Source organism: Falco rusticolus, chromosome 1 (genome assembly GCF_015220075.1).
Source record: "Falco rusticolus isolate bFalRus1 chromosome 1, bFalRus1.pri, whole genome shotgun sequence".
Taxonomy (NCBI): domain Eukaryota; kingdom Metazoa; phylum Chordata; class Aves; order Falconiformes; family Falconidae; genus Falco; species Falco rusticolus.
The window spans coordinates 38,842,574-38,862,297 of NC_051187.1; the positions used below are offsets into that span (position 1 = coordinate 38,842,574).

General features: G+C 61.0%; 2 protein-coding genes across 5 annotated transcripts; both read right to left on the bottom strand.

The window, feature by feature from the left end:
• Positions 1–1,060: 1,060 nt before the first annotated feature.
• Positions 1,061–4,222, bottom strand: LOC119142342 (somatomedin-B and thrombospondin type-1 domain-containing protein-like). 4 transcript variants are annotated; one of them, XM_037375210.1, is made up of 6 exons: positions 3,996–4,222; positions 3,019–3,201; positions 2,831–2,921; positions 2,116–2,274; positions 1,538–1,656; positions 1,061–1,444 (listed from the first exon to the last, which is right to left on the bottom strand). In XM_037375210.1, the coding sequence occupies exons 1-5, from the start codon at positions 4,201–4,203 to the stop codon at positions 1,551–1,553; spliced, it is 747 nt and encodes a 248-aa protein (XP_037231107.1). In that variant the 5' UTR covers positions 4,204–4,222; the 3' UTR covers positions 1,061–1,444; positions 1,538–1,550. The 4 variants fall into 4 exon arrangements, with proteins under 4 accessions (XP_037231107.1, XP_037231088.1, XP_037231078.1 ...); XM_037375191.1 differs by lacking the exon at positions 3,996–4,222 and having other exon boundaries at positions 1,061–1,267; positions 1,352–1,444; positions 2,116–2,246; positions 3,019–3,890; XM_037375181.1 differs by lacking the exon at positions 3,996–4,222 and having other exon boundaries at positions 2,116–2,246; positions 3,019–3,890.
• A 386-nt stretch (positions 4,223–4,608) lies between these two features.
• SLC25A1 (solute carrier family 25 member 1) lies at positions 4,609–19,135 on the bottom strand. Its single transcript, XM_037375168.1, has 9 exons — positions 19,004–19,135; positions 8,454–8,561; positions 8,195–8,294; positions 7,822–7,960; positions 7,277–7,361; positions 7,013–7,117; positions 6,508–6,623; positions 6,101–6,174; positions 4,609–5,983 (listed from the first exon to the last, which is right to left on the bottom strand). The coding sequence occupies exons 1-9, from the start codon at positions 19,092–19,094 to the stop codon at positions 5,869–5,871; spliced, it is 933 nt and encodes a 310-aa protein (XP_037231065.1). The 5' UTR covers positions 19,095–19,135; the 3' UTR covers positions 4,609–5,868.
• Positions 19,136–19,724: the final 589 nt, after the last annotated feature.

The window sequence follows — 19,724 nt, forward strand, 5'->3', positions numbered from 1 at the left end:
CTGGCTCACAGCTGCAGACAGCCGATGGGCAGGTGAAGACCCAGTGCCCCGCATCCCCCCAGCCCCAGCGCTGCCCCACCTCAGCATGGAACAGGATGCGGCCACATCTGCTTCCCGTGGCTGTCTGCCCAGCACCCACACTGGCCCTGGCCCAGCGGGAGGGGAGCGGCGGCAGCCAGGGACCTGACCGGGTGCACGGCCCTGCTACCACCACCAGATGCAGCACATTGAGGTGGCTCAGGGGAAAGGCCGAATCCTGCAGGTTAAGCTTTTGGGAGGCTGCGGGATGGCTGGCAGGGAGTGATCCTGGGGTCTGCTTTCAGCATCGCCATCCCAGCCCGGCAGCCTGACTTCCCGTGGAGAGCAGCTGGGCTGGGAGGGCTGTGCAGCAATGGCAGGGGCATGAGAAAGGGCGGGAGTAGGCAGTTCCCTGTGGCTCTGCATCCCCTCTCCATCTCTAGTGGGTTTCTCTGCTCCGCTCAGGCCATCCATCAGTGCCACAGTGGTCTCAGCCCAGCTCGTGAGGCCATGTCAGCGTGGCTGGGGAGTGGCGGCAGAAGCAGAGCCAGCTGCAGATGGAGATCCTGGAGCTACAGGAGACCTTGCAGCTGCAGAAGGACAAGATCCTGCTGGAGAAGGAGAAGGTCCTCCTGGAAATCATCAAACTGCAGGGAGCTGGGCACCTGGCAGTCTGCAGGAGCTGGGGCAGCCCAGGACCACAGTCCCCACTGTGGGGATGGGGACAGCCCACTCCTCCTGGGATGGGCATTGGCTGCTGACCTGCAGCCGGGCTGCCATGGGATGTAGCAGGGATGGCTGTGCCATGAGCTGCCCTCTCCTTCCCACCTCCAGATGCGGGGCTGTGCCCACTTTGAGCTCCCCCCTGCCTGCCTGCGCACCCTCGGCCAGCCCGGCGAGAGCCAGCCCTGGCATGGCACGGCATCCCCTCACAGCAGCCTCATCCTGCTGAGGTGGGGGTTTGGATGGGCCCCTCAGTGGGGGATGCCGAGCCGCATGGCTAGACCCAGACCCCCACCAGCACCATTGCCCCCGTGCAGACTGCGGGTGCCTCTGTTTAATTTCCCTCTGCAACCCCCAGCACGAAGCTGAGCCGCCCTTCCTGGCTCACCGACACTGCACTGCAGCTGGGCCAGCCCAAACACACAGAGATGCCATCTCCATCCTCATGTTGCTCGCCAATGGCCGCTCATTGCATGGCAGGATGTCACGACTGACCATGACATCATCGTGTTGTCCTCCCATGTACCTGCCGCATCATCTTCTTACCCAGGCTGAACCTCAGCCTGACATTCTTCCACCATTAATCACCACACTTTCACAATTCCCTTATTTTTAATTTTTATGAGCAGGGCTTTCTTCCCATTCTTCAACAAAATACTTAATGGAAAATGCGTGCAGTCAGCTCCAAGGGCGAGCAGCGAGCCTGCAGGAGGGTGAAATTATAAAAGACACCACGTTTTTATATCATCACCTGCCTCCCCAGCAAGGAGCAGTGGCACGGGGAGGCTCAGCTTACCTTCCTGGGGGGGCTACACAAAGATGAGAGCCGGCGGGGGGCAGGCACAGCCCTGCCGCAGCCCCTCCTGCACCCACGAGCCCTGGCACCCCAGCACCGAGGCGGCCACCCAAAACGTCCTGGAAGGAAAAGCCAGTGAGAGCTGGGGCGTGCCATGAGCAATTCAATACACTTTTTTTAAAAAATTGCATATATTTCTATATATAATATATACAATAATACATGTTGGCAGTCGGACTAGATGGTCATTGTAGGTCCCTTCCAGCTGAAATATTCTCTTCTATTTAAATATATCTATTTTTATATTATGTATTATTGTTTTATAGTACCTATTATTGATGTATCCTATCATATTAAGTTATATTATATTATCCTACAATATTATGGCATATTATAGTATTATCATATTGTGGCATACCATAATATAATGTTAGTTTTATCTATAAATACATTATAATTAAGAATAGAAAAGGAAGATGACTCAGGGGCATGGAGAGATGCTCCCCATGGGGAGGGCACACATGCCCCTTCAGGGTGCATTGCACCCCCAAAGCCCCCCTCCCCCTGTTACCACCCACCTGGCTCCTTGCAGCCCATGCCCGATGCAGTGGGGCCGGCGGTGGGACGTGCCCCCCCGGCACTTGACACACACCTGCTTGTCCCGGCGCAGGCGGCGGCTCCAGGCCCGCCCGTGGCACAGCGGGCCCACCTGTGTCAGGCGAAAATAGCCACAGTAGCTGGGGAAGGGGGGAAAGGAAGGGAAAAAGGGAGGAAATGGGGGGAAAAAAGGGGAAAAAGGTGATTGGAGGGTAGGGAAGAGGTCGTGGTGTTTTCTTGATGGATGGGGGGGTGCAAAGGGGCCATGGTTTTGGGGGGGGGGAGATGGAGGGTAATGGCTGTGGGCGTTGCAAAAGGGCCGCAGCTCTAAGAGGGGGCGCAAAGGGATGATAGCTTTGTATGGGAATGCAAAGGGGCCGTGGTCTGGGGGGTGGGGAGGGTAGTGGCTCCAGGGGGGCAAGGCCACCACAGCTCTAAGAGGGGAGTGCCAAGGGGCCATGGTTTTGTAGGGGGTTGGAAAGACGCCATGGGGTTGGGGCAGGGGAGAACGGTGTTGGCTCTGGGAGGGTACAAAGGGGTCATGAGTCCAGGAGGGGGTGCAAGGGGGCCATGGTTTGCAGGGGGGAGACAGGTAATGGCCAGGGGGATGGCCAAGAGCCCTTGGGTCTGGGGGTTGCAAAGGGGTCGCAGCTTTGGGGAGGGGTGTGTGCAGAGGGGCCCCAGCCCTACACCTACCCCGATGGCTCCTCCAGCAGCAGCCGCCCAGCTCTTCGCCAGGGATCCCTGAAGTCCCGACTGAAGGAGTCAGGTAGTATCTTGGCCACCTCTGGCAGAAGACCAGCCGGGAAGGCAGGGGGGACACACAGGGATGATTAAAAGCACCCTGGCAGAGGGAGGTGGGCATCCCGTGGGACCCACGTTACCTTTGGCCGTCCCACAGGTCGGGTGCTCCCCCAGGCAGCCACGGCGCTGCTTGAGGTCTGGACAGGGCTCCCCTCCGTGCTGGGGTGGGACGGTGACCTGGCGGCTGCGGGCCTTGCTGCCAACCCCGCACGGGGAGCTGCACCTGCTCCAGGGCCCCCAGGGCCCCACCGTGCAGCCCACCGCTGCCGGCCGAGCGGGTGGGATGGAGGGAAAGGAGAGCATCAGTGGCATGGAAGATGGAAGGAGGGGAGGAGGGGAGATGTGGCACAGCTGAAGGGAGAGGGGAGGAAGGAGAAGGGCCAGGGTGACCTGGAAGCCCCTTTCCCCTGACCCCCGGCCGGGGGCTGCCCCACCAGCGCGGTGGCATTGTGTGCCGCTTCCGCAGGCCTTGATCCCCGCACCGCTGCCGCGGCTCTGCATCGCGCTGAGCTGGGACCCCACTAATCTCCCTGGAGATTAAGGAGGGCTGACCGCTGCAATTGTCCAGGGGGCCGCAGGCAGCACCCGCCCGGGCTTGGGTCACCAGGGCAGGCTGGCTCTGCACCCCCCCCAAGCCCATGCTCCCTGTTTGTCACCCCCAGTGCAGCCCCTGGCTCCCACGTCCCCGCGCAAGGTCCTGCCCGCAGCCACGGCAGAGGTGATGCCCAGGCTCCTCTTCCTTGGATCCCACGCTGATGGCGCTGAGGCTTGCAACGACAGCGCTACCTACCCGTCAGCTGCAGCCCACAGGCTGCCCTGCAGGCTCTCTTATTGCACTGGGAGCAGCCAGACGTTCAGTGTGGAAAAAAGTGGAAAATCAGGATATTGCTCCAAATCCAGCCCAGCCGGCATGCCAGATGCATCCTGTTACTGCTCCAAGTACGGGGCTAACCGCTACCAGCAAGCTCCTGCCACCAGCTGCAGCAGCCCAGGCTGGTGTCCCCTGCCCTGGGGCTGCCCCGGCACGGGGTACCGGCCATCCCCTCCCGGCACTCACCGGCATGGCGGCAGGTGGCATGGTAGTCCTCGCAGCAGTCGCCTGTCCTCACGCAGTACGAGTCGCAGTAGCAGTGAGCCCGGCGGGCTCCCGGTGCCCAGCAGGCATTGTTCCTGCCCGGGCAGCACCGGTGCCGGCAGCTGCCCGTGGCACCCACCAGGTAGCTGGTGGCCAGCAGCCAGCCCCCACTGAGCAGCAAGCCCCACATGGCACCGGGACCCTGTGAGCCCCCAGGGGACAGCTTTCCCCTGGAGGGATGGCTTTCGAATGCTGGGTGAGGCGCAAGGGCTGTGGGAGCCCTGGCCGCACCGCCCCTGGGCTGGGCGGGGGGACAAAGCCCATTCCCTTCTGCTCCACCGCCCCTTGCCAGTCCAGCTCTTCACTCCACGGCCAGAGCCAGGACTTAATAAAATTAACCAGGACGGTTAATGAAAAGCTGTGCATGGGACAACGCAGCCCTGGAGCTGCCCAGGAGCATCCATGAACAGGCACTGCTGGGCTGAAGCCGACGCTCCCCTGGGAGCACCAGTGTGACACGATGGGGAACCCCATCCCCACGCTGCAGGAGCCACTCGCTGCTCGCTCAGCACAGCCCGGACACCAACGCACCTGCTAAAGCCAGACTGATTTTATTCAAATTGCAAATGTAAAACAGAATAATAATAATAATAATAAAAAAAAAATCAACACAACCCTCACTGGCTTCAGAGCAGAAAGCTGCAGGTAAACCGCACCCGGGCTTCCCTTCTCCTCCTTCGCCCCCCTGTTAAGGCTGCATTCACCACTAGTGCCAGGAGGAGGGACAGGCTGAGCCCTGGCTCCCGCACCTCCCGGCTCCTTTGGGAGAAGATTGGCACAAATCCCATGGGGCCAAGCCCAGCACAGGGCAGGGCAGGGCTCCTGCCCCACGGCCACCATGGCTGTTAGTGGGTCAGCGTGAAGCTCCAAGAACTATGGGGTTACCTATGGGGAGCGGAGAGGTGGCAGGAAGGCAGATGGGGGGGAATGTGGCAGAAGAAGGGGTTTGCACCCCCAGCGGAGGGGCCAAGTCTGCGGCATGGGGCTGTGCCTCCTCATCCCAGCTCACGTACACGTCTCAACTGTAAATGGCAAGAGGTGGGAGCACCCGGCTCACCCCAATCCTGGCCCCATGGTGAGGAGGACAAAAGGCCTGGCTGGATGTGCAAGTCTGGGCAGCACCTGCTCAGCAGCATAGGGCTGAGTGGGACCCGGGGGGCCAGGGTGCTGCACCCCAGGGGAGTCTTGGTGCTGGCAGGGAGGACGGAGCCTGGGGCCACACCAGCTCGTGGGGCTGGTGCCCCCCCCCCCCCCCCAAGTTGCTGTGAGACCAGGCGCATCGCTCCCAGCCAGCAATGTCAGCCCCAGGAGCCCCCCGCCAGCTGCAATGCCTGGTGCACAGCTTGGCCACTGCACCCACAGAGCCCCCAGGAGGATCTCAGCACCCCCAGAAAGAGCTGGCCCCCAAGCAGCAGGCAGCTCCTGGCCGCCAGGGGCCCTGGGGACACAAGGCCACCATCCCAGGGGACACCTCACCCCAACTAACCAGTGCTCACAGGTGATGAGACCAGGGGAAGGTGTCACCAGGGGACTAGGGTGGGCATAACTGGGATGCTGGGGGACCGGATGCTGGGATGCTGCTCCCTCTCTGCTCCTTTTAGCGCAGAACTAATAATTTAACCTGCTTCAGAGCCTGTTCCTAAACACAGAGGTGGCTGGGTTTGGGGTGGGGGACACACACCGTGGGCAGACTTGGCCCCCGGCAGCGCCAGCAGGCAGCTGCGGGCTTGGTCATGGCTCTCCAGCTGCAGCCCCGCAGGGCGAGGGAGGTGGGGGCCGCCCCGGCCCGGCCCCCTCAGTCCGTTTTCCACACCTTGTTGAGGAACTTGACCACCTCATCATAGATGACGAAGACGATGGCCACATCGAGGCAGACGCGGCCCAGGCGAGGCACTGTGCCCTTGTAAAACCTGCCAACGATAGAGGGGGGCCATGGGGCTGGCTGCCCTCACAGCCCCCTCCCTGCGCATCCTCCCCCAGTGCTGCCCCTCGTGCTACCCCTCGCCCGCCCCCACCGCAGGGCTTACGCCAGGGGTCCTTCGTGTTTCATGATCTGGTAAGCGCAGTCCCAGGTGCTCTTGTACTTGTGTGCTTCCAGCCCCTGCCGGGTGAGAAAAGCCAGGTCAGAGGCCAGAGCCAGGGGAGCATCCAGGGGGATTTTGTAGGGGAGGCAGAGAGCTGGGGGAGTGCCAAGAGGAACTGATCCCCCTTCACTGCTGCCAGCCACCAAACCCGGCAGGGATGTCCCCACCTCTGTGCAAACAGCTCCCAGCACCCCCACGGGCTAGCTGTGAGGGGGCAGCATTCCCAGCCGTCTCCCAAACCTCGCCAGCATCAGGCACCTGCCCTGGGGGCTGCACAAAACAACTTCCAGCTGTGGGTGACCCCAGCCCGCGCAGGCAGAGTGGTCCCACACCATGCCCCAGTGCCATACCTGCATCCTGGTCTTCACCACATCCAAGGGGGTGTTGCCAAAGACACTCGCAGCTCCGGCTAGAGCTCCAAACACCCCTGTGACAAAGGGGTTGATGACCTTGTTGGGATCATCCCCTGTGAAGGAGGAGAGGTTGAGGGCAGAGTGGTGGCATGGGGATGCGGCACCACATCCCCGAGAGAGCCTGCAGGGGAGGTCCCAGGTCTGGCTGCTGGTGGTCAGGGCTGGTGCAGTGCTGCACTGGGGAGGGGGGCATTTGGAGGGGACCATCCAGCAGCATCAGCCCCACAAAGCCCACCCAGTGCTGAGGGATGCAGGATGGGAGTGAAGGTGATGATCCAGAACCAGGACCCTTCAGCCCCACAAGCTGGGACCCCCCTGCTCTGGCTTTCATCTTCATCCATCACGAGGGGCTGAGCCACGAGAAGCAGCGCTGGTGGAAAGCCCAAACCCAGCTCCCAAGGATGGGCCGAGGCAGCCAGCTGGGGGGACGGGGCCACTGTACCTTTGTACCAGTTCTTGAGGGATGTCATGACGAAGAAGCGAATGGCCTGGTTCGATCCTTGCTTGAGGACAGTTGCGGTTAAGCCCTGGTAGGTCCCCTTCAATCCTGCAGCAAGAAGGTGTTGGAGGGGAGCACCACCTCCATGCGGGCTGAGAACCCCCCCCTCAGGCTGCTGATCCCAGCCTGTCCCCATCCCCCACCTCCCGCCCTGTCCCGCAGCGTGGGAGTACCCAGGGATCAGGGTGCCACATCCCTGGGACTCACCCTGTTCCCGAACGATCTCCCGGACGCCATGGAAGAAGCCGCGGTATTTGGGCTTAGGGGAGCACTGATCATGGATAAACTTCACCTGCGGGGAGACAACGCGCTTGGCCCGGGCGAGGGGAGATGCGATGGCCCCAGAGGCTGCCAGCCAACTCGCGCCTCACTCCAGGGATGGTCCCAAGGTCAGAGATAACCCATGTGGCCAGGCGAGTCCACAGGGGAAGCCTGTGCCCATGGCCAGCAGTGCATTTTGCAGAGGAAAACCTGGGAAACCACCTCTGCCAGCAACCGCATGGGCTTTACAGTACTAAAATGGGTGACGGTATGGCTCCTAGGTGGGGGGCTCCTCCCCGGAGCAGGGAAGGGGCCGTGGCCGCCAGACCTAACCTCTCCACAGGGCTTTCCAACATCAGCTCTTCCTCTACGAAACCAGTCCAAGCAAACCCCCACAGCCCCCAGGTCCCCAAAAGCCAGGCACCCTTGGGTCCTGCCCCTTCCCTTCCTGCCCCGGCTCAGGGAGATGCTGGTGGCTGCCTCCCACCTACCTTTACGGTCTCCATGGGGCAGACCACCACCACAGCCTCGGCCACACCAGCGCCCAGCCCACAGATGAGACCCCGCGTGCTGTCCAGTCGCCCTTGCTCGTCTCTCATCTGGTTGCTGAGGAACTCGAACATCCCAAACCTGCAAAGGAGCCACCATGCCAGAGCCCCCAGGCACCCGGGCCGGGGGCTGCACTCCCCTGCTCTGGGTCTGTCTCTGGGAGCAGCCACGCACCCTGCAAGAGGATCCTCCCCACCTGGGAAAGCACCTGGCTTCAGCAAAGTGCCGCTGGGGACACCAAGGGCAAACCCACCCCTGTGTCTGCCACTGCCCAGGGTCCCCCCCAGCTCACCCCAGGCCAAGCAGGACACCTACCTGACGGCGGCCTTGGGGATGGAACCGTACACCAGCGAGCTGAGCCCCCGGTACAGCCCCCGGATGCCATGGTCACGGACAGTCTGCTTCACGCAGTCCCCTGTGGCAGAGCACAGCGGCACCGCCGTCACCCGCCACACCGAGGGCCACTGTGCCACCCCCAGTGCCCCCCACCAAACCCCCCTCAGCCCCAACCAGGCTTCCCAGAAGCCTCTGAATACAGCCGGTGGGCTGGGCAGGGCGCTGGGTGCACACTCACCGATGCCCTTGTAGCGGGGAGGGTTTGCCTTCTCGTCCAGCTGCAGCTGCGTCTTCACGTACTCAGTGGGGAATGTGATGCAGATCTCTATCCCTCCGGCCAGGCCACCTAGACGGGAGAGGAGGGGACGCTGGGGATGGGAGTGGCACTGTGCCCATCCAGTGCCACATGGCTGCTGCCGGCTCCGCAACGGCTGAGCCCCAGACCTCTGGCAGTCAGGTCTGGGCTGGGACGTGGTGTCCCTGTCTTTGCCAAACCCCTGGGGACTTCACATGGCCCTGCGCCAGCCTGACACCCTGCACAGGCATCACCACCCGGCCACAGCAAAAGCTGGCGAGGGATCAGCCAAAGGGGGAAACTGGGCAAAACACCACACCCGCGGCTGCCGATTCAGTATCGTTTCCCTCTCAAAGGCTCCTCTCCCCTCTGGAGCCCCATACCCCCGCAGCAAGCAGCCAGCACAGGGATTTATAAACCCAACAGAGCCCAGCAGCCCTGCAGGAGGCCCAGCATCGCTGCCCCAGTGCCGGCAGGAGCCCATTTGCAGACGTGGCCATGCCAGCGTGGAAGCACAATTATCATCAAGGCTGCCCAGCCACCCTGGGCTCATGCAGGGGCAGCTGCCGGGTGCTGATTACATCGGCTGAAGCCTTTCCTGCCACGGCCCAGGGATGCGCCAGCAATCTGGCAGCGGGTGATGCCGGCTCTCAGTGGTTGGGCTCCTCTTAGTACACTTGAAGCGGCGGCAGCTAGCGCTGCACTATGCGATGCTGGGGAGCTCTGGGATGATGCTGCTGGGGCTTCGCACCCACGAGAGCAGCCCCGCCGAGGGCCTCCCGGCTCCTTGCCCAGGGAGGGTGAGTGGGCCCCCAGCCCACAGGATAGAGCATGGTGTGGGGTCTGGTCGCTGCCGGTTCCCAGCCCACCACACTGCTTCCACCGGCCCCTCCAGCCTGGCCACATCCTCAGTGTGACTCAGCAGAGCTGCAGCTGCGGGCACAGCCACCCCCGGCACAGCCCTGCCACGGCCCAGGGACATGCTGGTGGCCTAGAGGGAAAAACAGTGGCAGGGCGAGAAGGGCCAGCACCGGGGCTGGGTGCAGCGTTGGGCTATCCTGCTCTGCAGCCAAGCACAGCTCTACTTATCAGCACCCTCCAAAGTACCCTGCGAGGGGACGCTGATAGGGGACACCACAGCTGCTCCCTGGGACAGCAGCAGGCAGCTCCAGCTCCTTGGACCAAGAGAGTTTCTCATGTCCTCTTATTTCTTCTGTACTGCCCTCAAATTTACAAGAGAGACTCTTAACCTCTGTGGTGCTGCCTCCGGCTCCCTCCCGCAGTGCTGCTGCCAGGCTCAGCCAGCACAGGGATGTCCCAGCGCGCAGGCTGGCATCCCCTGGGGCACTGCCGCCTTCTCCCAGGCCCATCCTTCGTCCTTCTGGAGGAAAGCAGCCTCGCTGCGCTCCCTCCAGCAGCTGGGCAGCACCCACCTTAAAACAGCCTCCTAGTGTAGCCAAGGAGCTGCGCCAGCACTCAGCACAGCTGGCACAAGGGGAAAGCCCAGCCCCTTGGGCAAGGAGCAGCCCCCCGCTCCCATGGGCATGGCAGGGATGGGGACACCATGGCACCGAGTGCCAGCCTGTCATGGCCAGGGCAGGACCCGCCAGCCCAGCCTGGCAGCATCCCGGCCCCGTGGGGCGCTGGGGACAGGGCGCAAGGCCAGCCTGGCTCTGCCACTGCAGACAGAGGCCTCTTGTTTTCCTGTGTTCCCAGGAGGGGCCGGAGCTGCTCAGCCCAGGCCAGGCAGGCTCCTCCTGGGAGGCGACAGGCGACTGCTGCTGGCCTCCACGCCTCTGCAGGACCCCGAGCTGTGGTGGCGTGGGAGGATGCTGTGGCAGCCACAGCGAGGCCAGCTCGTGTCGCTGTGGCCAGCCGCTGGCTCTCTCCCAGAGGCACCACAGGGCAGCCACCATCCCCAGGGTCCCCAGAGCTCTCCCGCTGCCCCCTCACCCCTCTCCCATCCTTGGCAGGTCCATCAGAGGTGGCAGACGCTGCCGGTCCCATGGCACAGGGACTTGCCAAGTAGCTCCTGCAGGAACAGCAGGTGGGTGCCCAGCGAGCAGTGTGAGGAGGAGCAGCATCCTCCAGCTGGGTGTCATAGTCCCTGAAAAGCTGAGCAGCAGCTGGCACATCTCTGTGCTGCTACATGCCACTGTGCCACCAGCCTCGCTGCCACCACGGCCACAGGAATGCTGCAGCTGTGGCCAAGGCCACCTCCCTCCCTCCTACACCGCAGACCTGAAGTGCTGGACATTCTAAGGGCTGTAAATGTTTGTTCCCCCTCTGTCCCTGTAGCAACAGCTGCCACCCTGGCACCTCTGGAAGCCAGACAGCAGGGAAACACCCAGGACAAGCCCCAGTCCAGGGGCAACCAGCACCTCAGCTCACAGCAGCTACGCCAAACGGCACAGGGAGGGATGCTGTACCTCCTGCAACCCGTCCACAGCCTCAGCAGCCACCAGGATTAAGAGCATTCCTCCCCACAGGTGAGGCAGAGAGGCTCTGCCTGGCATCCCACAGGCAAAGCCACATCCACAAGAGCCTGTGAAGTGCCCTTGCAAAGGGACAGCATGCTGTCCCTGTGATCCAGCAGCATCTGGGGCACTGGGGCCACCCGAGCCAAGGACGGAGGAACCAGGTGCCCACACTGGCTCCCCACAGCAAACTGGGGAGCTGGATGCAAAAAGTGTCCCCACGCCAGAGCCACCGAAAGCAGCTGCTTTGTGCTGCCAGGTCCCCTTCCTACCCCCCTGTGTTCCTCTGGCCCCAAGTCCCACGGGAAGGCATACAGAGCAGGGACTTCAGACACAATCTGTGACCTGGGGCAATTTTATCCTGTTCTACCCTGCAGAGAGACAGGGCAGCACAAACCACCTGCCCTGCAGCCCCTTCCCTCCCTGGAAGCCAGACCCATCACAGGCCCTGCTCTGCTGCTGTGTGTCCTCTCACACTATTATATTCCAGCAGAAAATTTATTCTATGCAAATACATCACCCCACTGCCCACGAGCAGCAGCTTCTTTCAACTCCCCTCCCTCGCCAGGGCTGCTGAGCGCTCTGCAACCTGTTTACCCGGACTTTAACCAGCAGCTTCAGCTCTTGCAACACCACGGAGTCAGCAGGAACAGCCGGCAGCGAGCGCTCAGGAGGTGAAAGAGCAAGCGGGGTGGCGTGGACGCTGAGCCAAGGCTCTCAGCTATTAGCTGGATGTAGCAGAGCCAGAGCAGAGAGAACATCCTTCAGGGAAGGTCGCTCTGCCTGGCCCCAGAGGTGCCTGTGGTGGTGAGGATCCTGCTCCTGGCCCTGGGAACGGCTCGCTGCAGGCAACAGCCAGCAAACCTGACCCACAGGCCCAGCAGGGACAGCAGAGAAGGGAAAAGTACCTGTTTGTCAGCCACTTGGTGTGGTTTTCCCAGAAAAGCTTTAGCTCTCCTTTGCGGAGGAGCCAGCAGCACTACTTAAGGACACGGCCACAGCCCGTGGGCACCACTGGGGAGAGCTGGGGGAAGCAGAGGAGGATTTTAGGGACAGTGGGAAGGTGCTGCCCTGTGATGATTGCGCAGCACATGACGGCATCAGTGCACGCAGGCTCAGCTAATGACCTCAAACCCCATCAACAAGCAGCTTCCAGGGACCCCACCAGCCACCCCCTGGCCAGCCTGTCCAAAAACCCCCAGCTCCAGTGTCCAGGACAGTGCTGAGGGCGGGGGGATGCAGCCACGATGGGGAAGATGAGCAGACCCCCAGGGGCTGACACAACCTAAGGCTGCACAGCCGGGGCTGGCACTGTCACCCCCTGCAAAGCCCTGGCTGGAGGCAAGTGCCCGAGTGAGCACCCACTGCCCTGTTTGGGAGCCACAGAGGGGCAGGAGGCAGCACTGGCCCTCTGCCACTCCTTCGAGTGACTACACCTGCATGAGCATCCTGCTCCTGCAGGCAGAGCAGCAGGTCTCCGCGCAGCTCTGATGAGAAGTGAGCACCTGGAGAGCAATTTCAGCCTCTCCATTTTAAGGGTAATTTCACATGCAGATACACAAGCACCTGATTTCCATACAAAAAGCTCCTTTTAACTTCAGATTTGACAGGATGCTTTCAGGCCAGGGAAAATAATTCCTAAGGGCCTGGAAGCAAAGCAGCAGAGCTCTCACAGGACTCATGCCTGAAGCTTGTCCCTCCTGCCGGCTGCACAGCAGGAAGGCACAAACAGGCTTCCCACTCCTCTCCAGAGCATCAGCTAAAGCTGAGCCCTGCGCTCCACCCTGTTCAGGGGGCACCCGAGCCACTTGCAGAAGGTGCAGGTGTACAGGGTCAGCCGAGCAGCCCAGACCCATGCCAGGGACCACACACTGAGGCCACCGCAGGCAATCCTGCCTGCCTCCAGGATGCTGTGCTTACAGTTCCTACCCTCACAGGAGACTTGGTGCCCTTCCCCATTAGCCAAGATAGCTTTCAGAGCTGGAGAAATAAAAAAAAAACCAAAAAGCTGTTTGAAGACCAGCAGGGTGCTACAAATCATGGAGGCAGAAACACCCACCACCAGCTCATGACAGCTCTCTGCAGCCCAGGTGCTGCCCCATCAACAGCACAGACCCCTCTGCCGCCAAGGGATCGACTCTCTCTTGGCAGCCATCCATGCTGCTCTTGAGCCATCCATTAACATCACCCAGCTAAAGGCAGCAGTGGAGAAATCCTGCCCTGCCTGCAGTGGTGAAACGGGTTTAACGGGCTCCACCCTCCCCGCACCATCCCACCACGGCTCTTGTGAAACGGGCTGCGGGCTCCAGGGAGAGCCTGGCTCAGGCACAGGCAGGTGCTCTGCTGGGGCTGGTGCTCTTGGGGAGCGCTGGCCTTCAGCAGGGCTAGCGCGGTGGTCCTGGGCACCTCCTGCCATGCACAGCCCTGTCCTTGGGGAAAACCATCATGCGGGCTCCTCCACGGGGAAACGTCTCATACGGTGCTGAGATAGGGAAGGGCTGCCTGCCCCAAACCAGACTGCCAGAAGATCACCCGCATTTTGGTTTGAAGGGAAGAGACATGTCCTGCGAAAGGTCAGCCCATCCCAGAGGGTGTCCATCCCCTGCGCTGGGGCTAGGGCCCCCGTCTCCTATCTAGTAAGGGCAAGGCCAGTGGGGGGCATGGGGGTTCAGCATGTCTATCGGTAAACACACACGTGGCTGCTTTCATCATGGGAGGGTGCTGTGGCCAGGCTGGTGAAAGTCTGATCCCCCCGGCAGGGATACACAGAACGACAAACATGAAATGTGCCTCCGTAGGGTGGGTAAACAGCCCTGTGCAAACAGCGCTGCAGATAATGCTGTGGATGGGATGGAGTAATTTGTCCCTAACGTTACTGGAACTGTCCAGTTTCAACAGGCCATCCTTTCACAACCTGCTCATTCATTGCTTCTTTACATTTACTTCTCAATGGGCCAATATTCCAATAAATCATTACTGTATTTTAAACTTCTTGGCTGTGAGTATGATGGTAGAAACCATTCCCCTTTGCTCGCAGTCACAGCACCATCTGCCTTTGGTGCTGACTCCACCTTTGGGGACTGGCCAGTCCTCCATCCTGGTTCAACTCACCTTCTCCCTGCCATCCTGCACACCCTGAGGCCCCAGCTCCATCACTGTGAGCTGGCTCCCAACCAACCCACCACACTGCTTCAGACACTTACTTTTTAAGCGTCCAAAAATCTTTCTAAAGACAGGCAACAGGGAGCTGATGTCAGAGCCCAGGGCTGTTGGACAACTCCCCCAGCACAACCCTGTAGCTGGATGAAGGAGCCACCGTTGGGTGGGACTGAGAAGCCACTTCCTGGGGACAGGCTCTGGTCCCATGGCCACCGGCACAGGGGACTGACCGCTGTAGCGGTCACTAGAGCATGAAAGAGATAGCAAAAAATCAACCCCTGCTGTCAGGAGGTGACATGAGACCTCAGAGCACAAGCACAGGGTCACCACAGCTCAGGCAGGAGCACAGAGGCTGCATTGGCATGCACCGCACAAGGTCATCAGAGCCGAGAGACGCCGCAACATCCCTGAGCTGTCAGCTCGCAGTACTCATCGCCTCCAGGAAGATGGATGGCTCCTTCTGATCATTTATGTCAACCCAGAGAAAATGGTCACCTGCAGAATGACAAGCAGAGCATCAGGCATGTGAAAAGCTTAGAAACTCAAATTTCCAAGCCCAGGGCAGACCCCAGTGCACACAGAATTCATTCAGACTGAAGGTGGGCACTCCAATGTGGTTTCCTAGTCCTGGGGCTGACAGGCTGGGGCTGCTTTAGGTTTCAAGCTTTGGGGCTGCTTTAGGTTTCGACAGCAGCTACGGTCCGTGAGGGCTCACAGGCACATGCTTCTTTTGCCCCACTCCCCAAATAGCAGGGAGACAACCCCAGGGGAATCCACAGCCAGGCGGGATGCACCAAGGGCCAGCGGAGCTGGCAAGACTGGTTCCCTCCATGCTCCCCAATCCTCCCCCTGCCATGTTCAGCCCACCACCCTGCTCCCCCAGCTCAGCATCGAGAAAGAAACATTCTCCACCCTGCTGAGCACCAGACATCTATCTAAAAGCCTAGGAGCATGCTGGACCACAGCCATTCCCGGCAGCACAGCCTCCTTCCCACCCTCCCTAGAGGGCAATGGCCCTGAAGTCCAGCTGGACTTGGGACTTTTGGGAAAGAGATCCTATTCTCCAAGAAGCAAGTCTCAGGTTTCACACGGAGTCCCTGACTGCTCTCCTCTGTAGGCACAGCATTTCCTAAGAAAGATCATATCAAGACATCAACAAAGAAGAGGAAACTGAAGCTCTAATTACTGCTTTGTTTCTTGTGTGATCTCGGGCTCCCTGCTGAAGGTGTGCTTCATGCCCTACCCTGCAGGCCCTTCTCCTTCTTCCTGCAGGGTCCCTCTCCCTGCTGCCCGTGATCCTCCCGGGACCACGGTGCATGCCACTGCTGTTTCCCAGCGGTACTCAATGTTTGCAGCAAACACCAGAGCAGCAGCCACAGCCATTGCAAGCTTTTTCCAAATCAAGCACTGTGTAGGACAGCATCCAGGCGTCCTGCTTCCCCGACCAGGCTGGATTAGGTGTAGGCATGAATAGCAACTGTGCACCAGCCCCCAGGCAAGCAGAGGTACCACTGCAAAGAGCAAGGCAGCTGGGAGCTTCTCTGTGGGAGGGAGCAGACCCCAGCTTCAAAGCTGGCTAAAAACAGAGTAAGACTGTACTTAACTCTGGGCAGGGCAGGCAAAGCCTTTCATCAAATGGCCACTGCTAACCAGGAGCAAAGCTCTCAGGAGGGCAGAGATGCAGGGGTCTGCCTGCAAAATGGCAAGGACCATTTGTGTTGCACTCTAAATAGTCCACCGCAGGCTGGCTCGAGCTGACCTAACAGCACCATGGTGCCCGAAAACCCAGAAAGGAGCCCTCTGAGGAAACAGGGGTGACTGCCTCCACCAGCTCCGTAGCCAGTGTTCCTGCCTCCCCGCTTGCCCACTGCAGCATGGCCCCGTGCTGGGAGCTGCACAGCGGACTGGCAGCACCCAACCCTGCAGGAGGCTGGCAGGAGGGACAGGAGCCTGGCTGGCTAAAAGGTTTGTTTGGAAACCCTTAAGCTGGCTGTAGGGAGGCTGAAGGCATGGCCGGACTCCCAGGTCTGCCTGCTAACAGGTTATTGCCTAGCAGAAGAGATGTGAGCTGGCCCTCAACCCAGCTCATGAGTTCACAAGAAAATTATGCCCGCTTTAGAGCGGGTAACAGCCAGCAGATGAGTTAGAAAGACAGATAATATCTGCTTCAGCATAAAGCCTGCATGTTTGCCAGTCTTTTAACCAAGTTTAAGCCAAGGCACACTATATCAAAGCTTAATGTTCTACAGCCATGTCACTTGTGATCCAGTGCCAGGTCCCCCAAACCAACTTGTACCATCAATTCAGAACCTGGGAAGCTCTTCCCCTTGCAAAGGGGGTTCCACAGGTTGAACAGTGTCAGTGACCTGCACCCACTCAGCTCTGCCCTCTGGAAGCCCAGTCTGCACGGAGCACCCCCAAGACCAAGTCCTGGCAGTGACACTCACCCAACCGGCCAGGATGGCCAAGCTGCTTTTGTGTGCTCAGGCCGCACATGGCCGCGGCACCGGCAGTAGCACAAACTGTGGTCACAGCAAGGTGAAGCGCTGCCTTGGCACACAACAACTGCTCGGACAAATGAGAGCCCATTAGTAAATTAATTTTTAACTTCTTGTTTGTCTGTTGTAACAACTGAAGGAGAAGAGCTCTTGGCAGCCAGAGCTTCACTCTTGTCTCTTAAGAAAAGAGCCAGCGCCAGCCTGCTCAGGTCTGGGCAGCGCAGCGGAGCTGTGCCTCCCTGGCAGAGGATCTCAGTTACACAAAGGTCTGGGAGCTGATACGCATCCAGGGTGGGATGACGGCTGCTTATTTAACTCCACCAGCACAAATGAGGCTGACTAAGCACAGCACAGTAGGAACAGTCCATCTTTAACACCTCCAGCTCTCCAGGAAGTTCAGCTTCGGAGCACACACCCCTATTGTGCAGACAGATGTCAGATGAGAAACATTAAGAGCATCAGCAAACCACCTAAAGTCAGCAGAGACAGCCACAAATGGCACTGCATCCCCCCAGCAAGGGGCTGGAGGGCTCAGCAGACTGGGATGCAGGGAGTTAACAGCAGCTTTCTCCCATTTATGTGATTCTTTAATACAATCAGATGCCACAGAGGCTTGGCTGCCTATTAACCAATTACTCTGGTTTGCTGTGCTGGAGGAGAAGACTAGCATCTTAATAGGGTCCCTCTTCCACCTCTGCAGCCTCAGGCAGACCCAGAAGGGCTCCTCCAAGCGGGGGCATGTGCAGCTTTACGCTATGTTGCCCAGCCTGACACCTGACAGAGGCCACAAGCACCATGTCCCTTTCTTTCCACCTGAACAGCTTCCAGGCACACCCACAGCAACTTTCCTGGCAGGGGCGAGCAGGGCAAGCCTGCTGCAGCCTCTGTCACAGTATGCCGATAAGCTGCCCACAGCTGATGATCCTCAGGCTGACTGAGGAGCAAACAGTCTGCCTTTCCCATCCTAGGTTTGGATTAAATCCCATTTAAAAGACCTGTAAATAAAAGAGGATAAGAGGAGGCCTAAACTAACAACCCATTCTGAAGGGGTGGCAGCACAAGTCTGGAGAGCCCTGAGGAGCTCTGGAGGAGCCTGGCCTCACCGAAGGGTTCGTTTGAAGGACAAGACACCTTCTTGTTTGGCTGCGGCTGCCACCTTCTCGCACCCCAGCCCTTTGGCCGGGCAGCACCGGTGACGGCACAGACCCTCCAGGCGACGTGACCCTGCGAGGCCTCGTCACCCTTGGCAAGCTCCAGCACTCACGTCCATTTCCCACAGCGCTGCCACCCCCAGCAGTTGGGATCTGCACAAGGGGAGGCTGAGCACTGGGGTGGGGGCAGCACTGGCGGGCAGAGCCGGAGCGGCGACGGCTCAGCTCCTCGTGCCAGCCGGGATGGGCAGAGCCTCACTCCTCCTGGGTCCCTGCTACGGGAGGCTGGAGCTCTGCCCTCGGAGGGAAGCGGGGAGTTAGACTGAGGAACAAAGGCACAATCGTAGGAGGGGGAACTGATTGGAAAACACAAAAGCTCGAAACCAGGCCAATCACGCCGAGGCCCCGATGGCTTGTTCCAAAGGGAAGACACTATCCTCCACTCTGGGAAACGTCCTGCAAGTAGCAGGAGAAACCAGGGAGCTAATGAACAGCTACAAAGGAGTTTAACAAGCCTGCGACTGTCTTGGACTCCATTCAGCACCAAGCTCACACCAGCCACCAGCACAAGGAAGCGCGTTAACTCTGCAGTTACTGCAGCACACAGAGCCTATTCAGATCCCATGGAAATGGTCAGAACTGGACGGGAAAACACACCCTGATCCACGGAGACTGATGCAGAGACACAAAGGAGGCACCGAGAAGCTGCAAAAGGAGCTGTACCAAAGCAGCGTGCAAGACGTGGCTGGAGCAGGGACCCGAGCGCTGCCCCCTCAGCTTTCTGCCTTAACCCGCCGGGGGTGCAGTGGGGGGGTGCAGCGAGGGGGCCCCGCTGCCGCCGCTTCAGCTCCCTGCCGCTGACGCGGAGCCCTGCCCCGCTCCGCAGCCCCAGCACCGCGCCTGCCCCGGCGCGGCCACAGGTTGCAGGGCCAGCGGCAGCCCGGCAGCAGAGCCCCGAGCCGGGGGGACAGCACGGCTCGCCGCGGGCCACCTCCCCGGGGCTGCCGGGAGGCGGCGGGAGAGGGGCCGGGCTGGCCGCAGGGCTACCGGGCGCGCCCGGCGGGAGCGGCCCCGGGCGGGACGGGCGGTGCCCGCGGGCTGGGCGGCAGCGGCGGGATGGAGGCGGCACCTGCGGGGCCCGGGGCGCGTCACGGCAGCCCCCGCCCGGCACGGCCACTCGCGCTGGCAGCGGGGCGGGGGGCGCTTACCTGCCAGGATGGCCTTGCCGGGGTGAGTGAGCTTGGCCTTGCCGGCGGGGGCGGCGGCGGCCAGGCGGCGGGGCGCGGCGGGGGCGGGCATGGCCGCGCTGTGCCGCGGCTCCTGCGCTGCCCGGCGGCGGCGGCGGCCGGGGCCGTATTTCAGGGCCGCGCCCGCGGAGGGGCGGCCCCGGCGGCGTCACATCCTCACGCCGCGGGGCGGGGCGCGCACCCGGGGGGGGCGGCGGGAACCGGCGGCGGCTGCAGCGCGGTCGGGGCTCGCCGGCGCCCCCGAACCTGCGAGCAAACGCGCGGCGTAGTGCCGCAGGGGCCGGCCGGGAGCCCCCCGGGACGCGGCAGCACCACCTTCCCCCGGCACAGCGGCCCCGGCCCGGCGCCCCGCGGGCAGCACCCGCAACCCGGCGAGACCGGCACAGCAGCGCGGCCGCCGCTCCGGGCCGGGGGCGGGTAGGCTGCGCCGCTCCGAGCCTGCGATGCCCCCCTGCCCACTCCTGCCCTTGGGCTTCCATCGTCCCTCACTCCCTGAGGAAGGGAGAGAGGGAAGTGCCAGGGCAGCAGTCGCCTGCGAACGCCTGACACTGGCATCGGGAGAGAAACCAAAAAGATCCTCCAATTAAAATTAAAAGACTGCCCGGGCTTGGTTCAGATCACAGTTATTTTAGAGGGGGGTTTATTATCTGTTGCTCCTAAGTAATTAGGCCGTGCAAAGAGC